General features: G+C 40.6%; 1 protein-coding gene across 3 annotated transcripts in view; it reads right to left on the bottom strand.

Annotated features, from left to right (window-relative positions):
- The window catches only part of LOC144601950 (receptor-type tyrosine-protein phosphatase gamma-like), a 494,425-nt gene that overhangs the window by 194,061 nt on the left and 274,675 nt on the right, over positions 1-25,689 (bottom strand). For all 3 annotated transcript variants that reach the window (XM_078414576.1, XM_078414575.1, XM_078414577.1), the window contains exon 5: positions 3,165-3,257. In XM_078414576.1, the coding sequence (XP_078270702.1) occupies positions 3,165-3,257 (93 nt within the window). The remainder of the gene's footprint in view (positions 1-3,164; positions 3,258-25,689) is intronic.

A 25,689-nucleotide genomic window follows, 5' to 3' on the forward strand; every position in this document is an offset into this window, starting at 1 on the left:
TGTCCTGGGGTTTGGCTGCCTACTCCCGCTTGTGTTCTTGGGTGTGTAAGGTCATACGATTCCCTGAGTGGCCTGAGTTGGGTGCTGCTGCTCCACCTTGCCAACAAAGAACATTGAAAGGTGACTGCGGGGATTTGGAGGGTGACAGGGGAAGGTGCAGGAGGGGGAAAGAGGGAGTTGCCTTCGTTCTAGCAGGAATCTCGCAAGTAGATATTTTGCTTACTTTCTCCCTGTTCGGACAATAACTTTGGAATGTTAATTAAGTGGCAGTAATCGCATCGGTCTGATCCAAATCAACAGGAAGATAGTTAAAATCAACATCCCGAGCTCAGCATTGAATAGCCATACAGTTGTACGTAATGGAAACAGGTTCCATGGTTCAATTTGTCCATGCTGACTATGATGCCTATTTATGCTAATCCCATTTGCCTTCATTAAGCCCATATCCTTCCATTCCTATCGGAGTACTTTCCAAATGCCTTTTAAATACCATAAGTAAAGTAAAGCTCTCCATTCCAGGCAACATCCTGATGAACTTTCTTTCCTCCCACATCCTTCCTGTGCAATACTCATGTAGCTCATCGCTTCAATTTTCTTCTCTTATAAAAGTTTCTCTGCACAGTCAACGTACACAAAATTATCTGTTATTTTTTCTTTGCAATTTAAAAAAAATACGATAGGTAGAAAATGTAGGATGATAAATGAGTGCTGGGCTGACAGGGACAGCCTTTGGTTTTTGCAGTCTGCGCGATAAACTGGTTGCATGGAGACAGCATTTTCCATCCATCAATTTAAATGCAATGCACTTTAGACGGATTCTGTAACAGGGAGTCAATGTTGCCTGGCAGGTGATGACAAGAAAACTTCACTCCCCAGCTTCCCCAATATACCAGCAAAATTACATAGAGACAGAGACGGAGAGGGGAGAGGGGGGGAGAGGGACAGAGAGAGAGAGAGAGAGAGAGAGAGACGGAGAAAAAGCGAGAGTGAGAGACGGAGAGAAAGCGAGAGGGAGAGACGGAGAGAAAGCGAGGGGGAGGGAGAGAGGGAGAGAGGGGGAAAGGGGGGAAAGGGGGGAGGAGGGGGAGGGGGAGAGGGAGGGGCAGACACACACACACACACTAGGGCCAGTGCAATGAAATCAAGAAACTTATTTGTATTTTCCATCTGCATGAAATTCAGATTGGCAAAAACGGAAGTATGCATGCCATTTAGAAGAACTAATTAAAGTAAAACAAAGCAATTATTAAAGAAATTAAGACAGTCAGAAGGAAACAAAGCAGGAAAAGGTTTGAACTAAAATGAGAGGGGAATATCAAAATGGTCTGAAGGGTTCCAACCCGAAATGTCACCTCTTCCTTTTCTCCAGAGATGCTGCCTGACCCACTGAGTTACTCCAGCATTTTGTGCTTATCTTCGGTATAAACCAGCATTTGCAGTTCCTTCCTTCACATTTCAAAATGTTATTTATAAATCAGGAACAAAGTATGACAGAAACAAAACGGCAAAACCAGCATAGACTCGGTGGGCCAAATAACTTCCTATGTCATAAGGAAATATGAGATTCACACTTTCACCCAACAAACTGCTAACAATGGCCTGTTTCCTTTATCATCGTTACTTTTTTGCATATCTTTCATTCATTGTTCTTTATCTCTCTGCAACATTGCTGATATCCCTCATTTCCCTTATCCCGAACTAGACTGAAGAAGGGTCTGGACCCGAAACATCACCCATTCCTTCTGTCCAGAGATGCTGCCTGTACTGCTGAGTTACTCCAGGTTTTTGTGTCTATCTTCAGAATAGAAATGCTGGTCTCCAGAAAAGAGAGTGAGACGGACATATAGAAATCGTAATGGTCAACACATCAGTGGTCTATGGTTAGAGAGAAGAGACAAGAATAGATTAAAAATGTGGAGAGTAAACTAAATTGAGAATTTCCATCTGAATGGGGGGATGAGGTAGAAATATTGGGGGAAACAATTTCGCTTTTTACATCGAACTGAACAGCACAGGAATAGGCCCTTCGGCCCACAATTTCTGTGCTGAACATGAAGCCAAGACCAACTCTTATTCCCTTATCTGCCTGCACATAATACGTCTCTTTCCATTCCCTATATTTCCATGAGCTTATCCACGTCTTTTGAATGCAACTATCGTATCTGCCTCCACCACCATTCCTGGCAGCACTTTCCTGGCACTCACCATCCTCTCTATAGAAAACCTGACCCACACATCTCCCTTAAACTTTGTCCCTTTTTCCTTTTTACATTGTTAATTTTGTTTTAACAAACAAAATCCTTCTAGAATAAACCTAGACTCAAAACTCTATATTCTGTAGTTTTATTGCAATTATTTGTACAGCAGTAACTAAAATAATAGAATCACATTCACTCCAAGATAAGTAGCAGAGTGTTAATGGATTGGAATTAATGAGCTTCATGTACCATTGGTATATGTTGTGCCACTGTCGAGTGCTGATAAAGGAATAGAAAAATAGACAAAGGAACGCATCTGCGCCTTGAGAAAAAGAAAACAAATAGAAACACTGAGGTGCAGCTATCTAGACAGGACAATAAAACAAGATGACCATCAACTGCACAACATCTATAAAGCTAGAGGAGAGAAAATTGAATCAAATATGGCTGTTAGACTGTGGCACAAGTATAACAAAATCGCCGGCCAACTTGCAGTTTGAAAATGCAGTTAAAGTATCAGTGGTAGGCTTGCAAGACGGTGCTGTGGTCTGTAGTTCAGCGTTGAAATTGCACTGCACTGCCTCAGGGTTACAGGCATATTGCTTTTATTCATATTGTACTTTAAATCAGGGGAAACATGGATGACAGAGCATTGTAGAAGCCCGGCACCAACTTTCAGAGACTCAGTCAAAAAATATTCAAACTGATCTATTGACTTGCCTGTACCTGGTTGCACATGACTATAATATTCCCATTTCATAAATCGATCCCTTCTGAGAAAGGCTACCGAACTTATTCCAGTTTGTACTACACTGCAAGATTTAACAATTTTAAAAGTCAGGATGCTTATCACATTATATTCTTCATTGCGGCTTGTTTTTGAACAGAAGCTTCAACAACCCAGTGCACTATGGACAAATCATTACTCTGCAGGTTGCTATAGCAAAACCGTGCAATTCATCTTACCTGAAGGAAGACAGCCATTGCACCTGCAACACCATTCCTTCTGAATGGCAACTCCACATCATCATTGCCAAGGTTTGAAAGATAAATCTGCATCTGTTTTTATAAAGGGACAAACAAAGAGTAAAATATTTATTGGGGCATGTTTTAAATAGACATTTTCTGCACTTGGTATTCTGTGTTAAAATTCCAAGTTCAGCCATTAAAGAAATCAACACGAAGTAATTAAAAATCATGTAACCCTTTAGTAAAGCCTTCATTAATCAATGAAAATTACATCAGTTAAGTCACACACATTCAGCAGCCATGTCCTCATACAACGTTTAAAATCCCAGTAGAATACTTCTCACAGGAGAATGAAGAACACTATATCAAAATGACCTTCTGTAAAATCATACAATTAGGAAGATAATTTTATTGCAGTAATTAGATGTGTTCAGTTAATTACTCCATATAAAAACATCTTTTGATGGTGTCAATGCAAATTAGTCAGAGGGAAAATAACTCCAACTTTCCAACGACAGTCACCATCTTTATAAAAACAGTGCCATATTCTAGTTATAAATGACACATTTATATTTTATTCAAACACTTGTCTATCATTTGAAAGCATTGATTTTCAAACTATAATATCAACCATAAGAGTTAAAGACATAATTTACTCTCTTAAATATGTGTACTTGGTTATAAAATACAAAACTGCATTTGCCCATGTGCATGCAAAAATAATCTTTCATTTTTTCTTGACTGCCACTGATGTGCTGCTCAACAACCTGTCAGCCAGCCAGTCACACATTCATGTTTCAAGAAATCATCCATGACATTATACAATTTTCAATACTTGCAAAATATGAAAAAGTAGCCTATTTCTGAATTTCTGAGATATTTCATATGTTTTTAAATTCTGTTTGAAGGGCAAAACCAAGCAGTGGAGGCAATTAAAACAGAGAGCAGATGTACCCTTTCCATTGTTGCTCTGATCCAGTGTACTGTAATATCAAATTGCAGGTTCCATTCAATAAATATTTTCTTCAGGGGATTTGTCCAATATTAACTTCAAGAATTCCACATTTGTTTCGTTCCAAGATGAAACTGCCATATCTGTCCTGAATAAACAGTTCTGATTCTCACTCCAAAGCCATTTTGGGTTTGAAATAATATCTCTGCTATTTCAGAACACACATCTTAACATTTGGCCTTCTTCTGAATCTCATGGTTGGTTTCTCTGACAATTCATTGACACAAGAGGAAGCTGATCCAAATGCAATATTCAGGAGCTTGCCAAAAATTAAAATATTCTCTTATAACATTATCTAACAACTAGATCAAGTGGACCCATTGGGCCCAAACCTCTCATGCATTAGTGCAGCACCCTCTCCTCCACCTCCTCCACCCCCTCCCCCTCCCCTCCCCCTCTCCCCCCCTCAACCCCCCTTATCCTCCCTCCTCCCTCCCTCCCCTCCCTCGCAATCCCCCCTCCCTCCACCCCCTCCCTCCCCCCCATCCCCCTCCCCCCATCCCTACGAGCACGGTAGCGCAGCGGTAGAGTTGCTGCTTTACAGCGAATGCAGCGCCGGAGACTCAGGTTCGATCCTGACTACGGGTGCTGCACTGTAAGGAGTTTGTACGTTCTCCCCGTGACCTGCGTGGGTTTTCTCCGAGATCTTCGGTTTCCTCCCACACTCCAAAGACGTACAGGTATGTAGGTTAATTGGCTGGGTAAATGTAAAAATTGTCCCTAGTGGGTGTAGGATAGTGTTAATGTGCGGGGATCGCTGGGCGGCATGGACTTGGAGGGCCGAAAAGGCCTGTTTCCGCACTGTATATATATGATATGATATGATATGATATGATGATAGATTTAAATTTTAAAATGTGAATAACTTTAAAAATATAACACCGATTGTCGCGCTATCGTGTACCGTTTTGGCTGTAGTTCAGGAACAAACAAACAAACAAACAAGAGTTTTAGTATATGGATAGCAGGCTTTCAGGTTTAAAAATGCATGTTTCACATGAGCTCACAGGACTTCACCTTGGGTTGAGCTTCGGGAATGTTGTCATGGGAACAGGTTCATAAGATCCCTAGTCAAAACGTTTAACTGGACTTCCTAATAAGCTTTGGAAGTTATAGCCTTCGAAACTGAAACACATGTGAGATTCGGTGTTTATTTGGTATTTTCGGCTGCTGTTCATGTCTTAGGAGCAATATTAAGCCATTCGGCCCAACAAGTCTACCCTGCCATTCAATCATGACTGACCTATTTTTCCCTCTCAATCCCATGGTCCTGCCTTCTCCCCGTAACCTTTGACGGCCTTAATGATCAAGATCCTGTCAATTTCCGCTTTTAAAATACCCAAAGATTTGACCTTCACAGCTATCTGTGGCAATGAATTCAACAGATTCACCGCGCTCTGTCTAAAAAATTCCTCCTCATCTGTTTTTTATAGGTATGTCCTGCATGGATAGGACGGTCCACCTGCAAGGTACAGATTTATATCGTAGTTAGTGTTTTTATTGTTACTTTAACTGATGTTATATAATTTTTCTATTGCTATATTCTCGTTGCTTTGTTGCTGCTTAAATAAAATTTGTGTTTAAAATTTTATATTGTCCGAGTGCTACCTCTATCATTGATCAGAATCCTCGAAACCTGCTAATATTCTGTTACAGTAGGCACAACAGTAACAAGAAGGGACTCGACCCGAAATGTCACCCATTCCTTCTCTCCAGAGATGCTGCCTGACCCGCTGAGTTACTCCAACATTTTGTGCCTACCTTCAATAGTAACTACCAACCATCTTTTGTGAAGATATTCTCTCTAACAGGCATCTCTGAGGTATATCTCCTCTGCTGATATGGACGATGAGACTGAGCTCTTCACTGCTGAGAATTAGGATTTCAGGTGAGATCTGTTTAGTCCAACGGTACCTTGCACAATTCATAGAAGACCATTGAAGCATTTGAGTTTCACTTGGCACATTTTGCATATTTATCAATTTTTCTGTCTCATTCTCAGGTCACACACCAAGCACACCTACTTTCCAAATAACTCTAAAACTGGATTATCTCATGCCTCATCATCTGCTTAAGAGGTGGGCAGTGGAAACTGTGCATATCCACACTCTCCTGTATCAGAAACACTGCAGTTCTGGCCCACTCTTCCTTTGAACTTCATAAACCTCTGAACCTGGAGCACCAAATGCTGGTGGATCACTAGTCATTCTGAGGAACTTATGAAGTTGTCAGCTTCTGTGAGAGGGCCGAGGCATTATTTGTACCCCTTTTCATTCTTCTGAATACATATTCTCATAGTTTTATAACAATTGCACCACAGCGCTCGTTATCTGCTCACATCAACTCTCTCAGTGCCAGCTGAACTCTTGCTCCTTTTCCTTTAAATTCTGCTCATTGCTAATGGCTCCCTGGAGAGGAGAACCATTCCCAGCACGTCATGCACTTTTATTTCCAAGAACCTCTTGGGATGTCTTCTCATTGGGGTGACACTGTTTACAGTCATTGCAACTTCAGTGCAAGCTCAAACATGAAGTATCTGGGCTCAAACTCATAAAGTTCTCACAGAGAGGACATCATTCCTTTCTTTTCCTGTAATAAGTAGTTACTATTTAGTATTAGCCATTCAGTTAATGGAGGAAAAACTACACATTAACTTGCAATCTTTCGTTTAACATACCCTGCTACCGGACATCAAAACAGAAAGCATCTTTGAAAGAGACCAGCACAGTCTGAAGAAGGCTCTCGACCTGAAACGTCATCCATTCCTATTCTCCAGAGATGCTGCCTGACCAGCTGAGTTACTCCAGCATTTTGTGTGTATCTTTGGTGTAAAACAGCAGCAGCAGTTCCTATCGACATAGCGACAATAATCATTGGTGAACTGATTCAACAACCTTCCCGAATGGAGTTACTTCAAAATCATTTAAGGACAGGATGACTCATCCAAGCCAATAATTTTCAAGAAAATATAACTCCTTAATAACTACTATGTCATTGATTCTGAGCCTGAGGGCATTAAATTATGACTGCGAAAATCACCAATTGAATATTTAGTTGGAAAAAAAAGACTGAGAAAGCACTTGAATAAGCCTTTGAAATGCTGTAAGGCATGGACAATATAAATTAAAGCACATTACTTAATTTGGGGTGTGAACACAGAACAGGTAATACATCACAAAATGAATAATTTAAAAGCAAAATTGGAGATTAAGACAAATTATTTTCCCCACAGAGTTCTTATCAGGTGGAACAGACTCCTAGCTTCGGCAGCTAATTCTATCCATTAATTCATTTGAGAAGGAACTGGAAAACTGCTTAGCAAAAATAAATATAAGGTTACGACAATGAGTAAAGATTAAGGCCTAATTCCCCATGGAATGAATTGTTCCAAAGTATTATAATGCATGGAAATCTTATACTTAGGAAATCATGCAATTATGGATGAACATCATAGGATACAAAAGAGTCCTGACCCGTAACATCGTCTGTCCATTTCCTTCTACAGATGCCTCCTGACCTGATCATTCCTCCAGCGGTTTGTTTTTTACAAAGATACAGGGTTAGTCATATTTTAGATTAGAATTTTCCTTAGCCACAAAAAGAAATGTAACCGTATCCTACTGGAAATACAAATGGGGATGACAAGACCAAAAGCATTCTTCACCATCATTCCTTGAAATGGGAAATGATTTGTGCATCTCCACACGTCAAGTTTAGCACATCATTATCATCGTGATTCAGCCATTTCTTCGGATGTACTGTTGCTTCCTCCAACACTATTATTTTACAATGAACAAACTTTATTATTTAAAATACCCTGAAAATCTAAAGCTCTGTCACGAGGTTTAACAGTTTTCAATGATACATGAAGCCATTGTTACTACAGAGCAACTATCTGGCTCTATGAAAAATTATTTTATGTATGCTTATTGGAGTTCACTCAGAAATACACCAAAATTAGATATTTTAAGTGTTTGTTTTTAAAAATATTTTAGGTTCTACCTTAATCATAATTAATTTCACCGATCTTCACGGTATATACTCTTTAAAAAGTTAACGTCCTTGTTGCTTTTTCTAAAAATTCTTTAGTGTTTGGCCTCTCAGTTGGCTTAAATACATTGCAGCTTCTTCGGTGCAAGGAAGCCAGCGGAACCTATGCCTGACTGCAGTAATCACCAGAGAAGAGCTAGTTTTCACATCAGTGACACCAAGTCTTTGTTGAGAGCTTGGTTCAAGATCAGTAAACAATGCTACAGTACAAATTCAATGACATTTAATAACCCGATTACGCTTCATTATGGGAATATTATGAGGTAAGAGAAAGCAGCTGAATGTTCCTTTCTTATATCATCTATGTGCTTATTACACACTAAAATTAAATCCATTTTAATTCAATTTCTCCCAGTCGATGGACCCACTGGATGGAGTAGGAAAAGGGGACGTACGACGAGATCTGGGTGTCCTAGTGCATCAGTCACTGAAAGGAAGCATGCAGGAACAGCAGGCAGTGAAGAAAGCCAATGGAATGTTGGCCTTCATAACAAGAGGAGTTGAGTATAGGAGCAAAGAGGTCCTTCTGCAGTTGTACAGGGCCCTAGTGAGACCGCACCTGGAGTACTGTGTGCAGTTCTGGTCTCCAAATTTGAGGAAGGATATTCTTGCTATTGAGGGCATGCAGCGTAGGTTTACTAGGTTAATTCCCGGAATGGCGGGACTGTCATATGTTGAAAGACTGGAGCGGCTAGGCTTGTATACACTGGAATTTAGAAGGATGAGAGGGGATCTTATTGAAACATATAAGATTATTAAGGGGTTGGACACGTTAGAGGCAGGAAACATGTTCCCAATGTTGGGGGAGTCCAGAACCAGGGGCCACAGTTTAAGAATAAGGGGTAGGCCATTTAGAACGGAGATGAGGAAAAACTTTTTCAGTTAGAGAGTTGTAAATCTGTGGAATTCACTACCTCAGAAGGCAGTGGAGGCCAATTCTCTGAGTGCTTTCAAGAGAGAGCTAGATAGAGCTCTTAAGGATAGCGGAGTCAGGGTGTATGGGGAGAAGGCAGGAACGGGTAACTGATTGAGAATGATCAGCCATGATCACATTGAATGGTGGTGCTGGCTCGATGGGCCGAATGGCCTACTCCTGCACCTATTGTCTATCGTCTATTGATTCAGTGAGCAGATTTTCCAGCCAACATTCTGAGCGAGCTGCTGGAGTTTGCACTCCCTCACAGGATTCCACTGGCAGCGTGCAGCTCTCCCGAGAGCAGAGCTGAACTGAGTGCAATCCACAATATCCAGCTTTACCTGCAATTCTAAACTTCCATCCTGTTTTATCATGTTCATAAGTTGTAGGAGCAGAATTAGGCCATGAGGTCCATCGAGTCTACTCTGCCATTCAATCACTGCTGATCTATCTTTCCTCCCAACCCCATTCTCCTGCCTTCTTCTCATAACTTGTGACACCCGAACCAATTGGGAATCTGTCCATTTCCGTTTTTTTTTAATCCATTGACTTGCCCTCCACAACTATCTATGGCAATTTATTCCACAGATTCACCACCCTTTGACGACAGAAATTCCTCCTCATCTCCTTTCTAAAGGTATGTCCTTTTATTCTGAAGCTGTGCCCTCCGGTCCAAGACCGTCACAAATGGAAACACACTCTCTCCACATCCACTATCCAGGCTTTTCACTATTCATTGAGTTTCAATGAGGTCCCCATTCATCCTTCAAGACTCATAAGAGTCTACTCACTAGAGTACAGGACCAATGTCGTCAAACACTGATCATGCGTTAACCCAATCATACAATCATACCTCTCCAACACCAGCATATGCCTCCTCAGATATGGGGCCCAAATGTGCTCACAATACTCCAAATGCGGGCTGACTTGTGCCTTATAAAGCCTCGGTATTACATCAGAAAAAGGCAGCAGTACTGAGCAGGTGCTAACGTTAAGTAGAAGATGTGGGCTATTGTCCAAATCAGATCCGTTGCACATTTTTAGGACCTGTAACTGTTATTTTCAGCAATCTTTATACACCTTGCTTGTATTCCAATTGGAAAACCACTTACCTGAAGTAAAAAGTCACCTCAAGAATCCAGACTGTTTATATAAATCCTAAAAATAACTGGCATTTACCTTGAGCAAAATTTACTCAAGTTTCCAACATCTGCTTTCTCTTGTGACCTTTGAGCCTAAATCACTAGTTAACTTTTATATCAAATTAAGATTGAAGTCAGCCCGCATTTGGAGTATTGTGAGCAGTTTGAATGCATTTTTTTCAGATTTATTTAGAGACATAGAGCTACACACAGAAACAGACTCTTTTGGGCAACATGTCCTTGCTGACCAAGATGCCTTATGTTTGGCCTATGTCCCTCTTCTCTCTGAACCTTCGGAACATATTTGGTACTGCAGCAATTCCATTCTTCCAAAACCAATCTTCTAATAGTCCTCATTAATATTTTAACTGAACACTGAATCTTCAAAGCAATAAAATACAATCCATTAAACATACTGAATGCTCATATGCAAGCCATAAAGCAGACAAGATATATTTATCATCTTACATTTCCACCGTACCTAACGTTTACGGTGACTCACTGATATATTATCAAACTCTTTCTGAAACTAATTTTTTTAGACATTTTTTCACACTTTTCAGCTAGTGTTCACAGTAACTTTTAAGATGCAGGATATTAATCCAAAACTAAATGAAAATATTCTGTTTACAAAACAGATATTGAATGCTGTAACTTTTTGTTTATCTTGTTCTTTTTCAGGAATTAAAGCTGTCAATATTTTGATGAAGCATTTAATGAGGAAGAACAGTGAAGTTTCTGTTCAATGAACTTGTGGATGCATATAATTATCCCTCCAAATCCAGATTAAAAAGCCTTCAGGATATAATTAGGACAAAATTACCACAAGACACAACGAGATTTCAAAAATAAGTGGCTAAAATATTTTAAACGTATTTAGGTTGTAAGAATGACAATAGTTAATTAGCAGGGTGAACTTAAAAGGCTGTTGTGTACTTTTGCACAAGGCATCTTTATGATTAGGAAACTAAATACTTTTATTTGGTAAACTGTAATCTGCCTTTCAGGAAAAGGAAGTTGAGTTTTTCAGTTTTAAGATGTGCAATTCAATGATGAGAACTGGGTGAATAATTTCTGAGGAGAATGATTGCGACTTCACCAACATTATGTTAGCCTGGGCAGTTTTAGCCAGCTGCCCATTCCTGTACTTTATGGGGTAGGAAAGAACTGCAGATGCTGGTTTAAATCGAAGGTAGACACAAAATGCTGCAGTAACTCAGAGGGACAGGCAGCATCTCCGGAGAGAAGGAATGGGTGTCGTTTCGGGTCGAGATCCTTCTTCATACTGAAGCAGGGTCTCAACCCGAAACAACACCCATTCCTTCTCTCCAGAGATGCTGCCTGTACCTCTGAATTACTCCAGCATTTTGTGTCTACCTTGTACTTTATGGGGCAGTTTGAGAGAAACAGATGAAACCGCTCTGACAAAATATGACGTTGGGGGTTCTGGAGGGTTTAAATATATTTGGGGAACCAGAGGGTAAAATAAGCTGAAAGATTTTGGATTTATCTATTCTCAGATTTACCTTGCTCTGTTAAATTGATGGAAAGCTAAAATGTTTTTTTGGCTCAGACCACAGATTACAATTTTTCCAGCATTGAAATGGCAAAGACTGGAGTGCATATCCTTAAGGTGAGAGGGGTAGGTCTTAAAAAAAGATGTGTGGGGCAAGTTTTCTTTTTTACAAAGAATTGTGGGTGTCTAGAACATAGCGCCAGGGGTGGTGGTGGAGGCAGATACGGTAGTGGAGTTTGAAAAAGCATTATCTATATATGTATATGCAGGGAATGGAGGGATATGGATCATGTGCAGGCAGCGGAGATTAGTTTAACTTGGCATCGTGGTTGGCACGGACATTGTGGGCCAAAGAGCTTGTTCCTGAGCTATACTATTCTATATTCTATGTAAATTGGACCTGAAATGCACAAACAGTGCTCTGTATTATTATTTGAAAATGCCATTGCATTTTGGTGAGGCTGAGGACTGAGGACTTTGGTGAGGCAGAAGGCTGAGGACTAAGTTAAAGCAGAGGCCTGCAGCAAGGATGAAGATTGTTGGCAACTGTGTCTCCAGGCTAGGGTTGCCAACTGTCCCATATTAGCCGGGACATCCCGTATTTTGGGCTAAATTGTTTTGTCCCGTACGGGACTGCCCTTGTCGTGTATTAGGCCTGGATGGTGTTGTAGGCCCGGACACTGTAGGCCCGGACACTGTAGGCCCGGACACTGTAGGCCCCGACGGTGTATGCCCGGACAATGTAGCCCGGGGGCCTCTGCAATCCCTGACAGTGTAGGCCCGGGCGCCGCCTGACGGAGGTTGCATAGCAACCCGCCTCCCGGCCCGGGCGGTCGCCATTGGTGGAGCGGGAGCATGTGGTCGCTGGCTGGGTGAGGTCACGTGGGGCACAGGGCGGTGAGGTCACCTTGTCCCGTATTTGGGAGTGAGGAAGTTGGCAACCCTACCCCAGGTGCAAAGTTAAAGTTGCCCCTTTCATAAAAGTAAGTCACAAGATAGTTAAAAAAATCATAATGTAATACAATTTAAAAATTGTAGCGGCTTTAAGAGAAGCAATGAGAATCATTCAAATTAAATCATCATAGGTTATTCTTCATGGATTGTCATGATGATATAACCTCACGAGTGAATCATTTCCCCGTGAGTGCAGGTGAGAAAGAGGGCTCTGTAAAACCCATGAAAAAGATAAGCAAAACCAAAGGAAAAGTCCCAGAAATCTGCTGGAGTTCAATTGGTTAAAATAAAACCACATTTGCTTTGTACAAATAAATGTGAACAAGGTGCACTGTATCCTCAGAGGACAAGAACATTTCAATCTCTGGTTTATGCTTCCCAGTTAGTCCTCCTTTTCAATCCTTCCATGGTGTCACCTCTCCCTGACACAGTAATCTCCATCAGCCTTCTAACCCTCTGAAATATCTATGTTTCAATAATACTCTGAATTTAATCACTCCTTTCTCAGTCCAGGCCTTCAGCTGCCAAGGCCAAAGTACTGGGATTCCCTTGTGAATCTTTTTTGCCTCCGCCTCTCTTCCTCCCTTCTAATATCGTATGTAGGATAACATCAATGTTTTCTTTAACAACTTCTTTGGGAAGGGGCTTGGAACAATTTGCATTATTAAAGATGGTCTATTTTGTGTCTATCTTCAGTCTTTTTTGAAACCCTTTCCATTGGAAAAAGATTTAATCTATCTTCCCTGCCCATGCCTCTTAAATTTGTACAGCTCCAACAGGCCATCCCTTTGCTTCAGATAAAACATACCAGTCTCTCCCCAGATCTTAAGCGCCCCAACTCAGGCAACATCCTGGTGAATCTCCTCTGCACTCTCACCAGTACAGCCACTTCCTTCCTTTATTATGGTGACTAGAAACGTACACAAGACTCTAAATACAGTCTAACCAGTATTCTGTAAAATTGCAAGGTAACTGCCCAGCTTTTATATTCTTTGCTCCGGCTTATGAAGGTAAGCATGCCATTTTACTTTTTCACTCCTCCATCTACCTGTGATAGAGAAACCAGACTCCATGAAGTAAAAAGTAACAATTTAAACCTTAGATTCATCTTGCACATGGAATCCTGAATCAGACTCTCACATCTTTATGTAATTTTTTTTCCCCATAATGAGCTGGGTACATAGTATTTGTGAATTATTTCTATTATTACACAAGCAGAAATTGCATTAATTGAATTAAAGTGTCCGTATCTCTATATATTTTAACTTACTGTGGAATAAAACGGCCGATGAGTCTGACATTATATTAATTTTCTTTATACCTCCAACACTAAATATCCTCAAGAAACGGAACTTTGAAATTAAACGTAAATTGGAAAGTTAAATATTATAAGGTAGAGTGAATATTTGCTAAAACTATCAGATTAAATGTTAAAAAATCAGCAATTCTTATATGTAATTATGGTGGGGGTAGGGTTGCTTCTGGTAACCTTTCGTATGTTTAATGTGTCAGGAGAGGTATCCCTGCCAACCTCATGTCTTGCAGGCCTTTGCACTATTCAAAAAGTTATTTGTGTTCTTCTGATCCCAAGGGCACACTCTTCCACCTTCCTTCCATAATTACAGATCCTTTTCGGAAGGTTTCTGCCTGAATGTTCCTTCATGTACTGGCTTCTAAGGTCGCAGCTGCGAGAGCAAATGGCAGAAGCTGTGAAAACCTGTGCCAGATCAATAGATGATTCTGTGCTGAAACTGATTCAGCATGCTGTTCCACAGGACAAACCAACAAAGCTGCTCTGTGAACCTTGCAAGTGAGGATCTTGACCTTTCCAAGAATCTTCAACAATCGCCTTGGGATGACCTACATTACTGTTGAAATGCCATTAAGAGGTAATGAGGCAACCTCTAGGACAATTGGTTTAATCGGTTTAATGTCATTCTGAAAATCAAAGTCTCTTGGTGCAATGAAATTCTTATAGCGCATTTTACCACAAGATAGTGAAGACTTTTAAAATGCATGGTTGGAAAATTTATATTCCTTTATCTCAAGCAAAATTGTAAATTGTAAAACTATGACAAATTTATACTGATAGGATAAATATATTGCCTGTCACAACAAATAAACCTCAATGTATAGATATCAGAATAAATTAATAAGCAGTAAACATATTGAACTGTTTACCATGATATTATATGGCTACATTAGAATGTATGATTAATATCATGGTCTACATCATGGCTGAATCAGCTATTCTTTGATAACTTCTTCACCATCTTATGGTAAAATGCGCTACAAGAATTTTATTTTATTGTTTTAAGTGCTTAGTTGCAAGTGGACAACCGTCCACAGGTAAGGCCTGTCTGGGCCGAAGGAGCTTCAGTGGTGGTGGCGATGGTAGCCTCGGCAGCGGCAATGGGATGGCAGTGGGTGCCGGCTGCAGCGGGTGACTCAGCGGCAATGGGGCCTCGGCGGCAGCATGGACCTCAGCGGCAACTTGGGTCTCGGCGGCAATGGGAACCTTGGTGGCGGTGGGACCTTGCGGTCGATGAGCATGAGGGGGAAGGGGAAGACAATAGGGGACCCAGCATGGGAGGACCGCTGTGAAGAACACTGGAGACCTGGCATGGGGGGACCACTGTGAGGGATGGTGGGAGAACAAAGAGGGGCCCGGTGTGGGGGAACTCTAGTTTAGAATCCTCTGTCCAGGAGATACGTCTGTATTTGTTTGTTTGTTTGTTCATTTGTTCCGGTGAAGGCGCTGTGCACATGGCAGTCAGCCAACAGTCACTCGTCTTTTTCTTTTAGTTTTTCACTTTTAATCTCAAGTTTTTGTGTCCCTTGAATGTTATGACTGTCGGCAGACCAATTTCCCTCCGGGGATGAACAAAGTTTTATCGTATAATATTGTATCATCCTGTTAAAGCACCTAAATGTTGCCCTGTGACAATTTTATCTACGTGAGATCCAACATGTAGAGAGAGAAATACAAATCATTTCCTAATTATGAGAAATAAATACCTCATCAGTTTTCCACTTTTCTTCTCCATGTATTCTCTCGTGTTTTACCCATAATTTAAAACCCTTGCCTTGGTTCAGTTCCTGCAGGGATGCTTACGCTTTACTTCAAACTCTCTAGAGGTTGCTTTGCCATAGAATACAAAGCTTGGATTTAAATTGTGTGTTGCTGTAGTCTGCAAAAAAGTTAAGACAATAATTATCTTCAACAGAGTTCTAATATCAGACGTATTTAATCCAAATTATATCTAATTGGTATTTTTTAAGAATGTTGGGGATCAGTACCGAGAAATAAATAGGAATGAATTCTCCCTTGGTACTTTCTACTGCTCTTCTATTTGGGTGTTCCCTCAGCTCATGACCATCTGAATGAAAGAAATGCCTCATCTTTGCCTTAAATGGACACTGCCCTTTTTTAAACAATCCCACCAGAGAAAATACCATCTCCACTTCTACCCTGTCAAGTCCCTCGAGGATCTAATTTGTCATAATCAAGTCCCCTTTTACACTTCCAAACTCCAACAGATATGCCATTCAATCTGTCTCATCAGCCAATTGGTCCATTCCAGACATCAACAGAGAAATTTTTCCTTGAATTCATTCCAACGCATGATAACCTTTCTTTAAAGGAGACCAGTTTTGCACTCTAGATATGTCTCACCTATACTCCGAATAACTGAGGCAAAACATTCCATTCCTACATTTATATTGAAATTTACCTGGCAATGAACAATAACATTCTGCTAGCTTTCATAATTACTGGCTGCTTCTGCATACTAGCATTTTACGAATCATCATGTTCATAAGTTATAGGAGCTGAATTAGGCCATTTGGCCCAGGAAAGCTATTCCGCTATTCAATCATGGCTGATCTATCTTCCCCTCTCAATCCAATTCTGCTGCCTTTGCTCCATACCCCTTGACACCCTTGCTAATCAAGAATCCAAACTCTGCGATCTATAGCATGTCCAGTGAAGCAGAGGGGACTGTAAGTATTGATGTCACTGAGTTGGTGTATCACCAAGACACAACCCCTGAAATCTGATTGTAAGAGTTATTAGATGTGGAATAGTTAACACCAAGTGGTTCAATGGAAGGATGCATGATATAGCTCATTAAATTCAAATTCCTTATCTGACAACTCTCACTGTTTTGACTTTGCTGAAATAGTTAGTGAAAGTGATATATTAATGGTTTCAACCGGCCAGTTTGGATAAGTTCGCCACACTTCAAAGTTACCGGTTTGTGATGTTCTAGCTTGACTGTACTGATGCAAATACAATGAAGGTTCATTTGACCTCATCCTTCCACTATTCCAAACCTATAATCATTGGATTGTATAATCTGACCATTTCTTGAATGCGTGCAATGCCCCATCCACAAGAATCCTTTTCAGCAGATTATTCCAACTCTGAACATAAAAAGTACCTCTTTACCATAAGTGTGGCAATTTCATCCCACAAAACTATTTTCACTTTTCAAGATATCCACAATGTCCTGTTTCCAAACATCAACCCCGTTCTGCATTTTAGTCTCTTGTGTCACTTGAATTAATAGACAATAGACAATAGGTGCAGGAGGAGGCCATTCGGCCCTTCGAGCCAGCACCGCCATTCAATGTGATCATGGCTGATCATTCTCAATCAGTACCCCGTTCCTGCCTTCTCCCCATACCTCCTGACTCCGCTATCCTTAAGAGCTCCATCTAGCTCTCTCTTGAATGCATTCAGAGAATTGGCCTCCACTGCCTTCTGAGGCAGAGAATTCCACAGATTCACAACTCTCTGACTGAAAAAGTTTTTCCTCATCTCAGTTCTAAATGGCCTACCCCTTATTCTTAAATTGTGGCCCCTTGTTCTGGACTCCCCCAACATTGGGAACATGTTTCCTGCCTCTAACGTGTCCAACCCCTTAATAATCTTATGCATTTCAATAAGATCTCCTACTCGATTAAGCTACTTGAATAAATCCTGACAAGCCCAGAGGAACATGAAGACCTTCCGATCAATGATGCTGGTTTAACTGCAACTGTTACTCACCACTTAAACATAGAAAGCAGAAATTGAACATTCTGCTTCTCCTCCAATCGTTTTAGTATCGCACATTATTTAGCGCACAAAGAGTTAAATATGCATCATACATTATGCAGATGACCAATAGAAATAGATGTCATTTTTAAAATTTACTGATGAGTATGTAACTTCATATGTAGACGCATGTTCATTGTGGTTATTATACTGAACAGGGATCAAGGGATAATGCTGTGCATATCCATATAACTGCTGCCACATCCTTAAACCTCCAACATACATGGACATAAAGTAGCACAGATCAGGAACAGGCCCTTCGGCCGGCAATAACTGTGCTGAGCATGGCACCAAGATAAACTATTCTTATCTGCTTGTACATGAACCTTATTCCTCCATTCCTTACATATCCATGTGCCTATCTAAAAGCCTCATAAATGCTATTATCGTATCTGCTTCTATCACCACCCTCTGTGTAAAAAACTTGCCCCACACATCTCCTTTAAACTTTACCCCTCTTATCTTAAAGCCATGTCCTCATGTCACATGAATGGCATTGGTACAATGTGAACAACAGAACCATCAGGAATGGCTTGGAACAAACCATTTGCGAGCAGTTTCAGGCACCTTGTTCACTATGGGTGGAGGCCCCACATTCCACGAATGATACTGAAATGGAGCATGGAGCCAAAATTTGTAAGGGACTTGCCATTTAATGTTGTTAATATTAAGGTGTTAACAAGTTTTAGCAGACAAGAGAGCAACAGTAAAGCAGGGGTAAAATGTTAGATAAATAAAAAAAGTGTTGGATTAAGTTGTGTTAAAACTAATCAGCAACCTTGGTGAAATTTGATCTTTGTGTGGGTTACATGGAAACATAGAAAATAGGTGCAGGAGTAGGCCATTCGGCCCTTCGAGCCAGCACTGCCATTCAATATGATCATGGCTGATCATTCAGAATCAGTACCCAGTTCCTGCTTTCTCCCCATATCCCTCGATTACGTTAGCCCTAAGAGCTATATCTAACTCTCTCTTGAAAACATCCAGTGAATTGGGCTCTACTGCCTTCGGTGGCAGAGAATTCCACAGATTCACAACTCTCTGGGTATAAAGGTTTTTCCTCATCTCATTCCTCATCTCATTCCTACCCCTTATTCTTAAACTGAAACCCCTGGTTCTGGACTCCCCCAACATCGGTAACATTTTTCCTGCATCTAGCCTGTCCAATCCCTTAAGAATTTTATATGTTTCTAAAAGATCCCGTCTCATCCTTCCAAATTCCAGTGAATATAAGCCCAGTTGATCCCCAACCGGAAGGTTGCGACAGTCCAATCACAATACCTATCATTAAATTTTGTTGCTGTTTTGATGGGTTATAATGAAATCAAGACTGAAGCAGTGCAGAGAGAAGCACATGTCTGGCTTTCTGGCATCGAGGAATAAACAATGACAGCAGAAATGTTTTTCGTTCAACAGAAGGGGAAGTCACAAATAAAAATATGGCAGTGATCAGTATTATGAATGTAAATTAAGATCCCTACTGTGTTAAACTCTAAGCACAGGAAGGGTGGACGTAGCTAATTTCCGGATGATCTTTGAGGAATGACAGCTCAACCATATGGAATGAAATAAAAAAACTTGGCAACACTGAGGAAATAATCAGAGAGGAATCATTTTCTGCACATTTTCTTATTTTCTGAAATAAGATGAAGAAAATATTCTATTCTATTATTTGTTTGATCATACATATTATTTTTGTGTGTGAATGCTGCTATTGAAAAGCCATCAAAGTTCTTTCAACACCAAATTATTTGATATCTAATTTAGACCATTTTGGTGTTTAAGAAACCCCACAACTCTATCGAAATGAACATGTTCTCAAATTGATTGGTCCATGGTTGCTAAAAATTGCATTTGTTGATGAGTGAAATCCATTGAAAATCCCCATGGTATGAAACAAGCTGAAATTTGGGATATTCTTTACAGCGTTAGAGCTGCTGCCTTACAGCGCCAGAGATACCGGGTTCAATCCTGACCTCGGGTGCTGTATGCATGGAGTTTGTACGTTCTCCCTGTGACCGTGTGGGCTTTCTCTGGGTGCTCTGGTTTCCTCCCACATCCCAAAGATGAGCAGGTTTGTAGGTTAATCTGTTTCTGTAAATTGTCCCTCGTTTGTAGGATAGAACTAATGTTTGGGTGATCGTTGGATGGCATGGACTCTGTGGGCCAAAGGGCCTGTTTCCACACTATCTCTAAAACTAAAGAAAAACAACAAACATACTCCACAAATCAGCCATTGGCCATCAAACCCTATGCCAAATAAAACCACCACACATGTTTATGGAAGCAGGCAGCAGCAAATAAAATCCATTGAAAATAATATTCTTTTACATTTTCTTGGCTACTTCTGTGCACAAGTGTGATAATGTATTTTTTCCCCTTCATTGGCAATACCTACTGATTTGGTCTGAGCAGAATTGCATTTCAGCTGACTGCATGAAATGTCGTGCCCTAAACAAATATTACATTCATTGCTGTCTGCTAATATATAAAAAAAGCATTTTGCAGCATTTAATATGAATATGATAAATTATTAAGAATGTGCAAATGTTATGAAGCTGAATCGAATTTTAACCCAATATTTTTATTGCAGCAATAATTGGGGCTTTGGGAAAAATAAATCTGCCAGTGAACATTTCAAAATCAACATTACGTTATGCTCTGTGTGCATGCTTTACTACATTAGGTTTTGACAAATGATGCAAAATAAATAGTTGAAACCATGTGCAAAGGGGAATGTTTCACACACATGCATAAACTCCTCTTAAGCTCTCATGCAGTTAATTTTTCAAAACAATCTAGAGCATTTATTTCAAAGAACTCAAATATAAGCAAAAGTTATTAACCCAGAAATACAATTGCAGGACATGGTTTTATTTAATTGCTTTGCAATTGAAATTTGATTTATTTTTCAGGAGCGAAATGCAGTAATAACCAATTTCGGGATGCTTTGCATCATTGTGGAAATTCAATTGGAAAGCTCTGGGCATGGGTAACCCTTGTGTCCCTGATGCTAAGTTTACTTTTTGTGATGCAGAATGGAAACGGGCCCATCGGCCCACCGAGTCCACGGCTTTTGGAGCACTGGTGAATATGGATCACATTGTCCCAGGAACAATGTATCACTTAGGGTGCACCAGAACCCCGGGGCAATTGATCTTGCGGGTTGATCCATTCGATGGATTGCTAAACCAGAATGTCAAATCTATCAAGCCTTCTCTCAGCACAGTTCAAAATGTTAGTTTTAATTGGTCCAGAATCTGCAGTTTATTTTGTCTCCATTGGAGACAATAAGATGGAGCCAATAAGTTTGCCAATTATCAACTGTATGCAAGTAAGTCAGGATTCTGGAAACTGCGAATAACTGCAACATGAGTGAGAGGGGCCTTATTTACTTTCAAAAAAAATTCTGCACATTGGGATTATGTCCATTTTAAAGTTATCCATAATTACATGCTACTTTGTTCTGTAATTTGCACACTTTCCAAATATCATCTGCAAAGACCCCACTGAACTCACCAATATAGCTTTGCTGAGCCCTCCATCAGCTCTTCACCTCTGGGATCAGACTACATGTTTCCTGTACCTATGCCAATGTGAACAGGCATGGATATTCATCCCAATTTTATGGGGCAGCATGATTAATAGGCATTGTTTCTTGATACTTTATGGCAATTCTTCTTGTTGCAATTTTGTTTTCTATTTCCTATTGCACATTCCATAATTAATCACGGGCTTGAAGAAGCAAGATTGCATATTTTGTTAATTTCTTGTGTCTCAATTGCATACGTTGTTTTTAACTTGTTTTAAACAAGATTTGCACACAGTTTATGCTGGAGATTTTTGATGCATTTTGAGGCAAGTTGAATCAAGAGACATGCCTAATGGAAACTCGGTAATTTTTTTAGACAGTCAAAGAAACGGACTCATTTGCACTGTTCCATATGAAAGCTGATATTAGACACTCTAACTGGACTTAAATGGGTGCCATTATACCAATACCAGGCAAAAACTAAATTACAGCATTCAGGCAGTGCAGCACAGCCGATCTGCGTGGGAAACTTAGTTCCTTGTGTTAATTAACAAGCTGCCAGAAAGACTTTAAATTGGATCCCTAACCAACTAGTAGATGTATGGAAAAGGCGACTAGAAAAACCCCCCATGAAATACTTGATTGAACCTTGAAAGAGAATTGAATGAATACCAAACTTCAAACAGGGTTGAAGGCTATTAGGGCAAATATGGATACATACTAAGCAGAACTGTCTTATCTAGCTGTGGGAGTGTAGAACAATAAGGTTGGGGAATGCTTACCAATAAAAAGTACCAGTTTATACAAGAAATCTACGATGAGCTTACAAGTGTTTGACCTATTAGATTTTTCCTTGTGCAGACTAGGTATAACTTCCCTTCAGGAGAGATTGGAGAGAAACATGGCACATATATTCAATGCAATAGCTGGAATTGAAAGTCAGAAGTACATAAGCATTTCTGTGAATGCATTGTCCACACAAAGGCCGATAAAGGTCACATGAATTTTGACCAACATGTGCATCAACAAAGTCTAATCCTTGCCTCCTGTCCTTACTTATTACATTGTTTCCTCACAATTTAACGAGACTCTGCTGTTTGTGAAGGAGGCAGTGTACTGCCCCATTCTTGGAAGAACTGGCTTTTCGTTCTGGTGAACAATCCAAGTGCTTTGTCCATTAATGTTAAGGGTTAGTGTTTGGAGAGTCAGTACCTTGTTTAAACAGTTATAACCCTCTTGCCTGGGTGGAAATGTCAATGACTAGAGGGCGTAGCTTTAAGGCGAAAGGGGCAAACTTTAATGAGGATGTGCAGGGCAAATTTCATTTTACACAGAGGGTGGAACCTTCTACCAGGGGGGTGGTGGAGGCAGACACATTAATGGCATTTAAAACGCTTTTGGATAGGCACGTGGACATGCAGAGAATGGAGGGATATGGATCGTGCAGACAGAGGAGTTTAGTTTAATTTGGCATTATGTTTGACATGGACACTGTGGACTGAAGAGCCTGTTTCTAATGCTGTACTGTTCTTTGTTCAACCATTAGACGATAGAACAGAGAAAGGTTCTCCTTTAAACACATCTCCTTTCAACAGGTTTAGGCTTATTATTATCAAGTGTACTGAGGTACAGTGAAAAGCATTGTTTTACTTGCTATCCAAACAGGTCAGATATGCCATACATAATTACAAAAAAAATCATAAAAACAATCATATTCAGCAGAGAACAGGCAGAAGGACGTGTTTGTGTACTGTACTATGTTTTGTGTATAATGAGTGATTATGACAGAAGGATGGGTATAAGAACATTGCAACACCTGAACTGTCGCTGCAATTTAGTGCCTATAGGACCTCCTGAATATTTTAAGCTTACCTACTGCTGATTTAAATGTTTTGAGTGTTTTAATACACTGCACATGCCTTCAAATAATGTTAAATTTATGATTGATATAATGTTCTTAAATTCAAATAATATTCTCATCTTGACCTCGTCACTGTCTATAATTTCAGGCACAATATCCAACATTCCATCAGGGATGAGGCACCATTCCCTCCAGTTAATCACAGGGAGAACTAAAGTAATTCTGTTCAGATCCTGTTGCATTCTCTGATAATTGCAATCCTATACTTCTCAGCCGATCATTCACTCAAAATGAATCAGATTATTTACGATCATTAAATTCTATTTAACCTCCAGATGAGCATTCCACATTCCATCTTTTGCATCTGAAGGACGGACAGCTCAGAAAAACTGCCTGGCTTGTTCCAGCTGCATCTTATTACGAACAAAATAACACGTTCATGTCTTGATACATGGAGATCTGATCATTCTAATGCTCCTTCGACAGGTCTTACAACCATAGATTTCAACACATCTGAAACTAATAGCTGCCCACACCAACTAACATTGGCTACTGATTCGACAAAGCTTCAAGTGTAAAATCTCACATTTAAATCAATACCACCAGGGGGCACCGCACGATGGCTGCGTTGCCTACAGTCTGTCTGTCCCTTTCAAACTCTTTTTGTTATTTTTGGTAAGTTTTAAAAGTTCGTGTAAATGTCCTCTGGTTTGTTTTATGTGGGGGATGGGAGAGGGGGTCAGGGGAAACTTTTTTTCCATCTCTTACCTTGCCGGAAATGCGATTGTTTTTCAGATCATATCTCTGGTCGCTTTGCGACCTAACATCACGGAGCTGGAGGTCTTGCCTGGGGCTGACCTTGAGTCCCGCGGGGGCGTGGACTTATCATCTGAGCCTGCGATCCCTTGCCCGGGATCGATGCTCCAATGCAGCCTGCGGACTTTAACATCAGGAGCTCGCAGTCTCGGGTTGAGACCGGTCAGGAGCTCCAAAAGCTGCACGAGGTTCGACTGGTCCCGACCCGGGGTAGATTGCCGGCGCGAGGGAGCTGAGACCCCCCCCCCGATGCAGGAGCTTGATCACCCCGACGAGGAAGGCTCACCGCCGGCTACGGGAGTCAAGATCATCCCGTCAACGGAAGGTTAGAGCCCCCGACCGCTGGAGGACAAAGAAGGGAGAGATTGAGCTTTTTCTTCACATTCTATCACAGTGAGGAATGTGGAGGAATCACTGTAATGGATGTTCATGTTAAAATGTATTTTGTGTGTCCTGTTGCTTTTTATTGTTATGACTGTATGGCAAATTAAGTTCCTCGTATGTTGCAAAACACACTTGGCTAATAAAGTTTTATTTTGATTGTGTGATATGCATCCTTGTCCTTTCTGAGCTTAGTAACACTTTCCAGAAATACAGCCTTCATCATCAAAACCCACTGCTCCACTTACTTGACCTTTTGTGCATCTTATTTCCCATTCTTCTAACTTGTTTTCACTTTCTGAAATTGCCTCCATAGAGTCTCTCACATTTTAATAATAATCTTCTTAAAATTCACTACTTTGCATCACATTGTAGTAATTTTTTTAATTACACATTCCTTGGGGCATTTTGCTCCATTTTAGACTCTTTATAAATGTCAATTGCTGGTTTTGTAATGTGTTTCATAAGTCTAACAATTCTTCATGATCAGAATATTGTCCAACTTATTTAGGGCAATACATGACTAACAGGCACATGCATAATTTGGAAGAAAGTAATGCAAGATATTCTTCAAGAACTTTACTCTGTTTGTAAAGTTGTAATGTTCAGTATGATTCAGATAAGAAATAAGAGCCATATTATTCAATGTATCTGAGTATGCAAATATTGGTCATGTGCAGTGCCCTACCAGGGGCTCAAACACACTGGACAAGGTGTACACCAATGTAAAGGACGCCTACAGAGCTCTCCCCTGCCCACCCCTGGGACAATCCGATCACCTCTCACTGTTTCTACTGCCCGCATACAAACCCCTCATCCGCAAGACCAAACCCACAATAAAGACGGTCAAAATATGGCCCGAGAATGCCACCCTACAACTCCAGGACTGCTTTGATCGCACCGACTGGGACCTGTTTGCACAACAGGCCACCTACGGTTCAGAGATAGAGGTAGACTTGGAGGAATACGCATCCACTGTGCTCTCCTACATCAACTGCTGTGTGGAGAATGTCACGGAGGACAAGGTGATAAAGATGTTCCCAAACCGGAAACCCTGGATGAACAAGGAGGTACAGAACCTGCTGAGGGCACGCAACAATGCCTTTAAATCTGGTGACACTTCAGCATACAGTGTTGCCAGATCACACCTAAGCAAAGGTATTAAAAGGGCCAAAGACACCCATAGGCAACGGGTGGAAGACCACTTCAACACCACGGACACCAGAAGCATGTGGCAGGGT

This window comes from Rhinoraja longicauda, chromosome 17, assembly GCF_053455715.1.
Source record: "Rhinoraja longicauda isolate Sanriku21f chromosome 17, sRhiLon1.1, whole genome shotgun sequence".
NCBI classification, from domain to species: domain Eukaryota; kingdom Metazoa; phylum Chordata; class Chondrichthyes; order Rajiformes; family Arhynchobatidae; genus Rhinoraja; species Rhinoraja longicauda.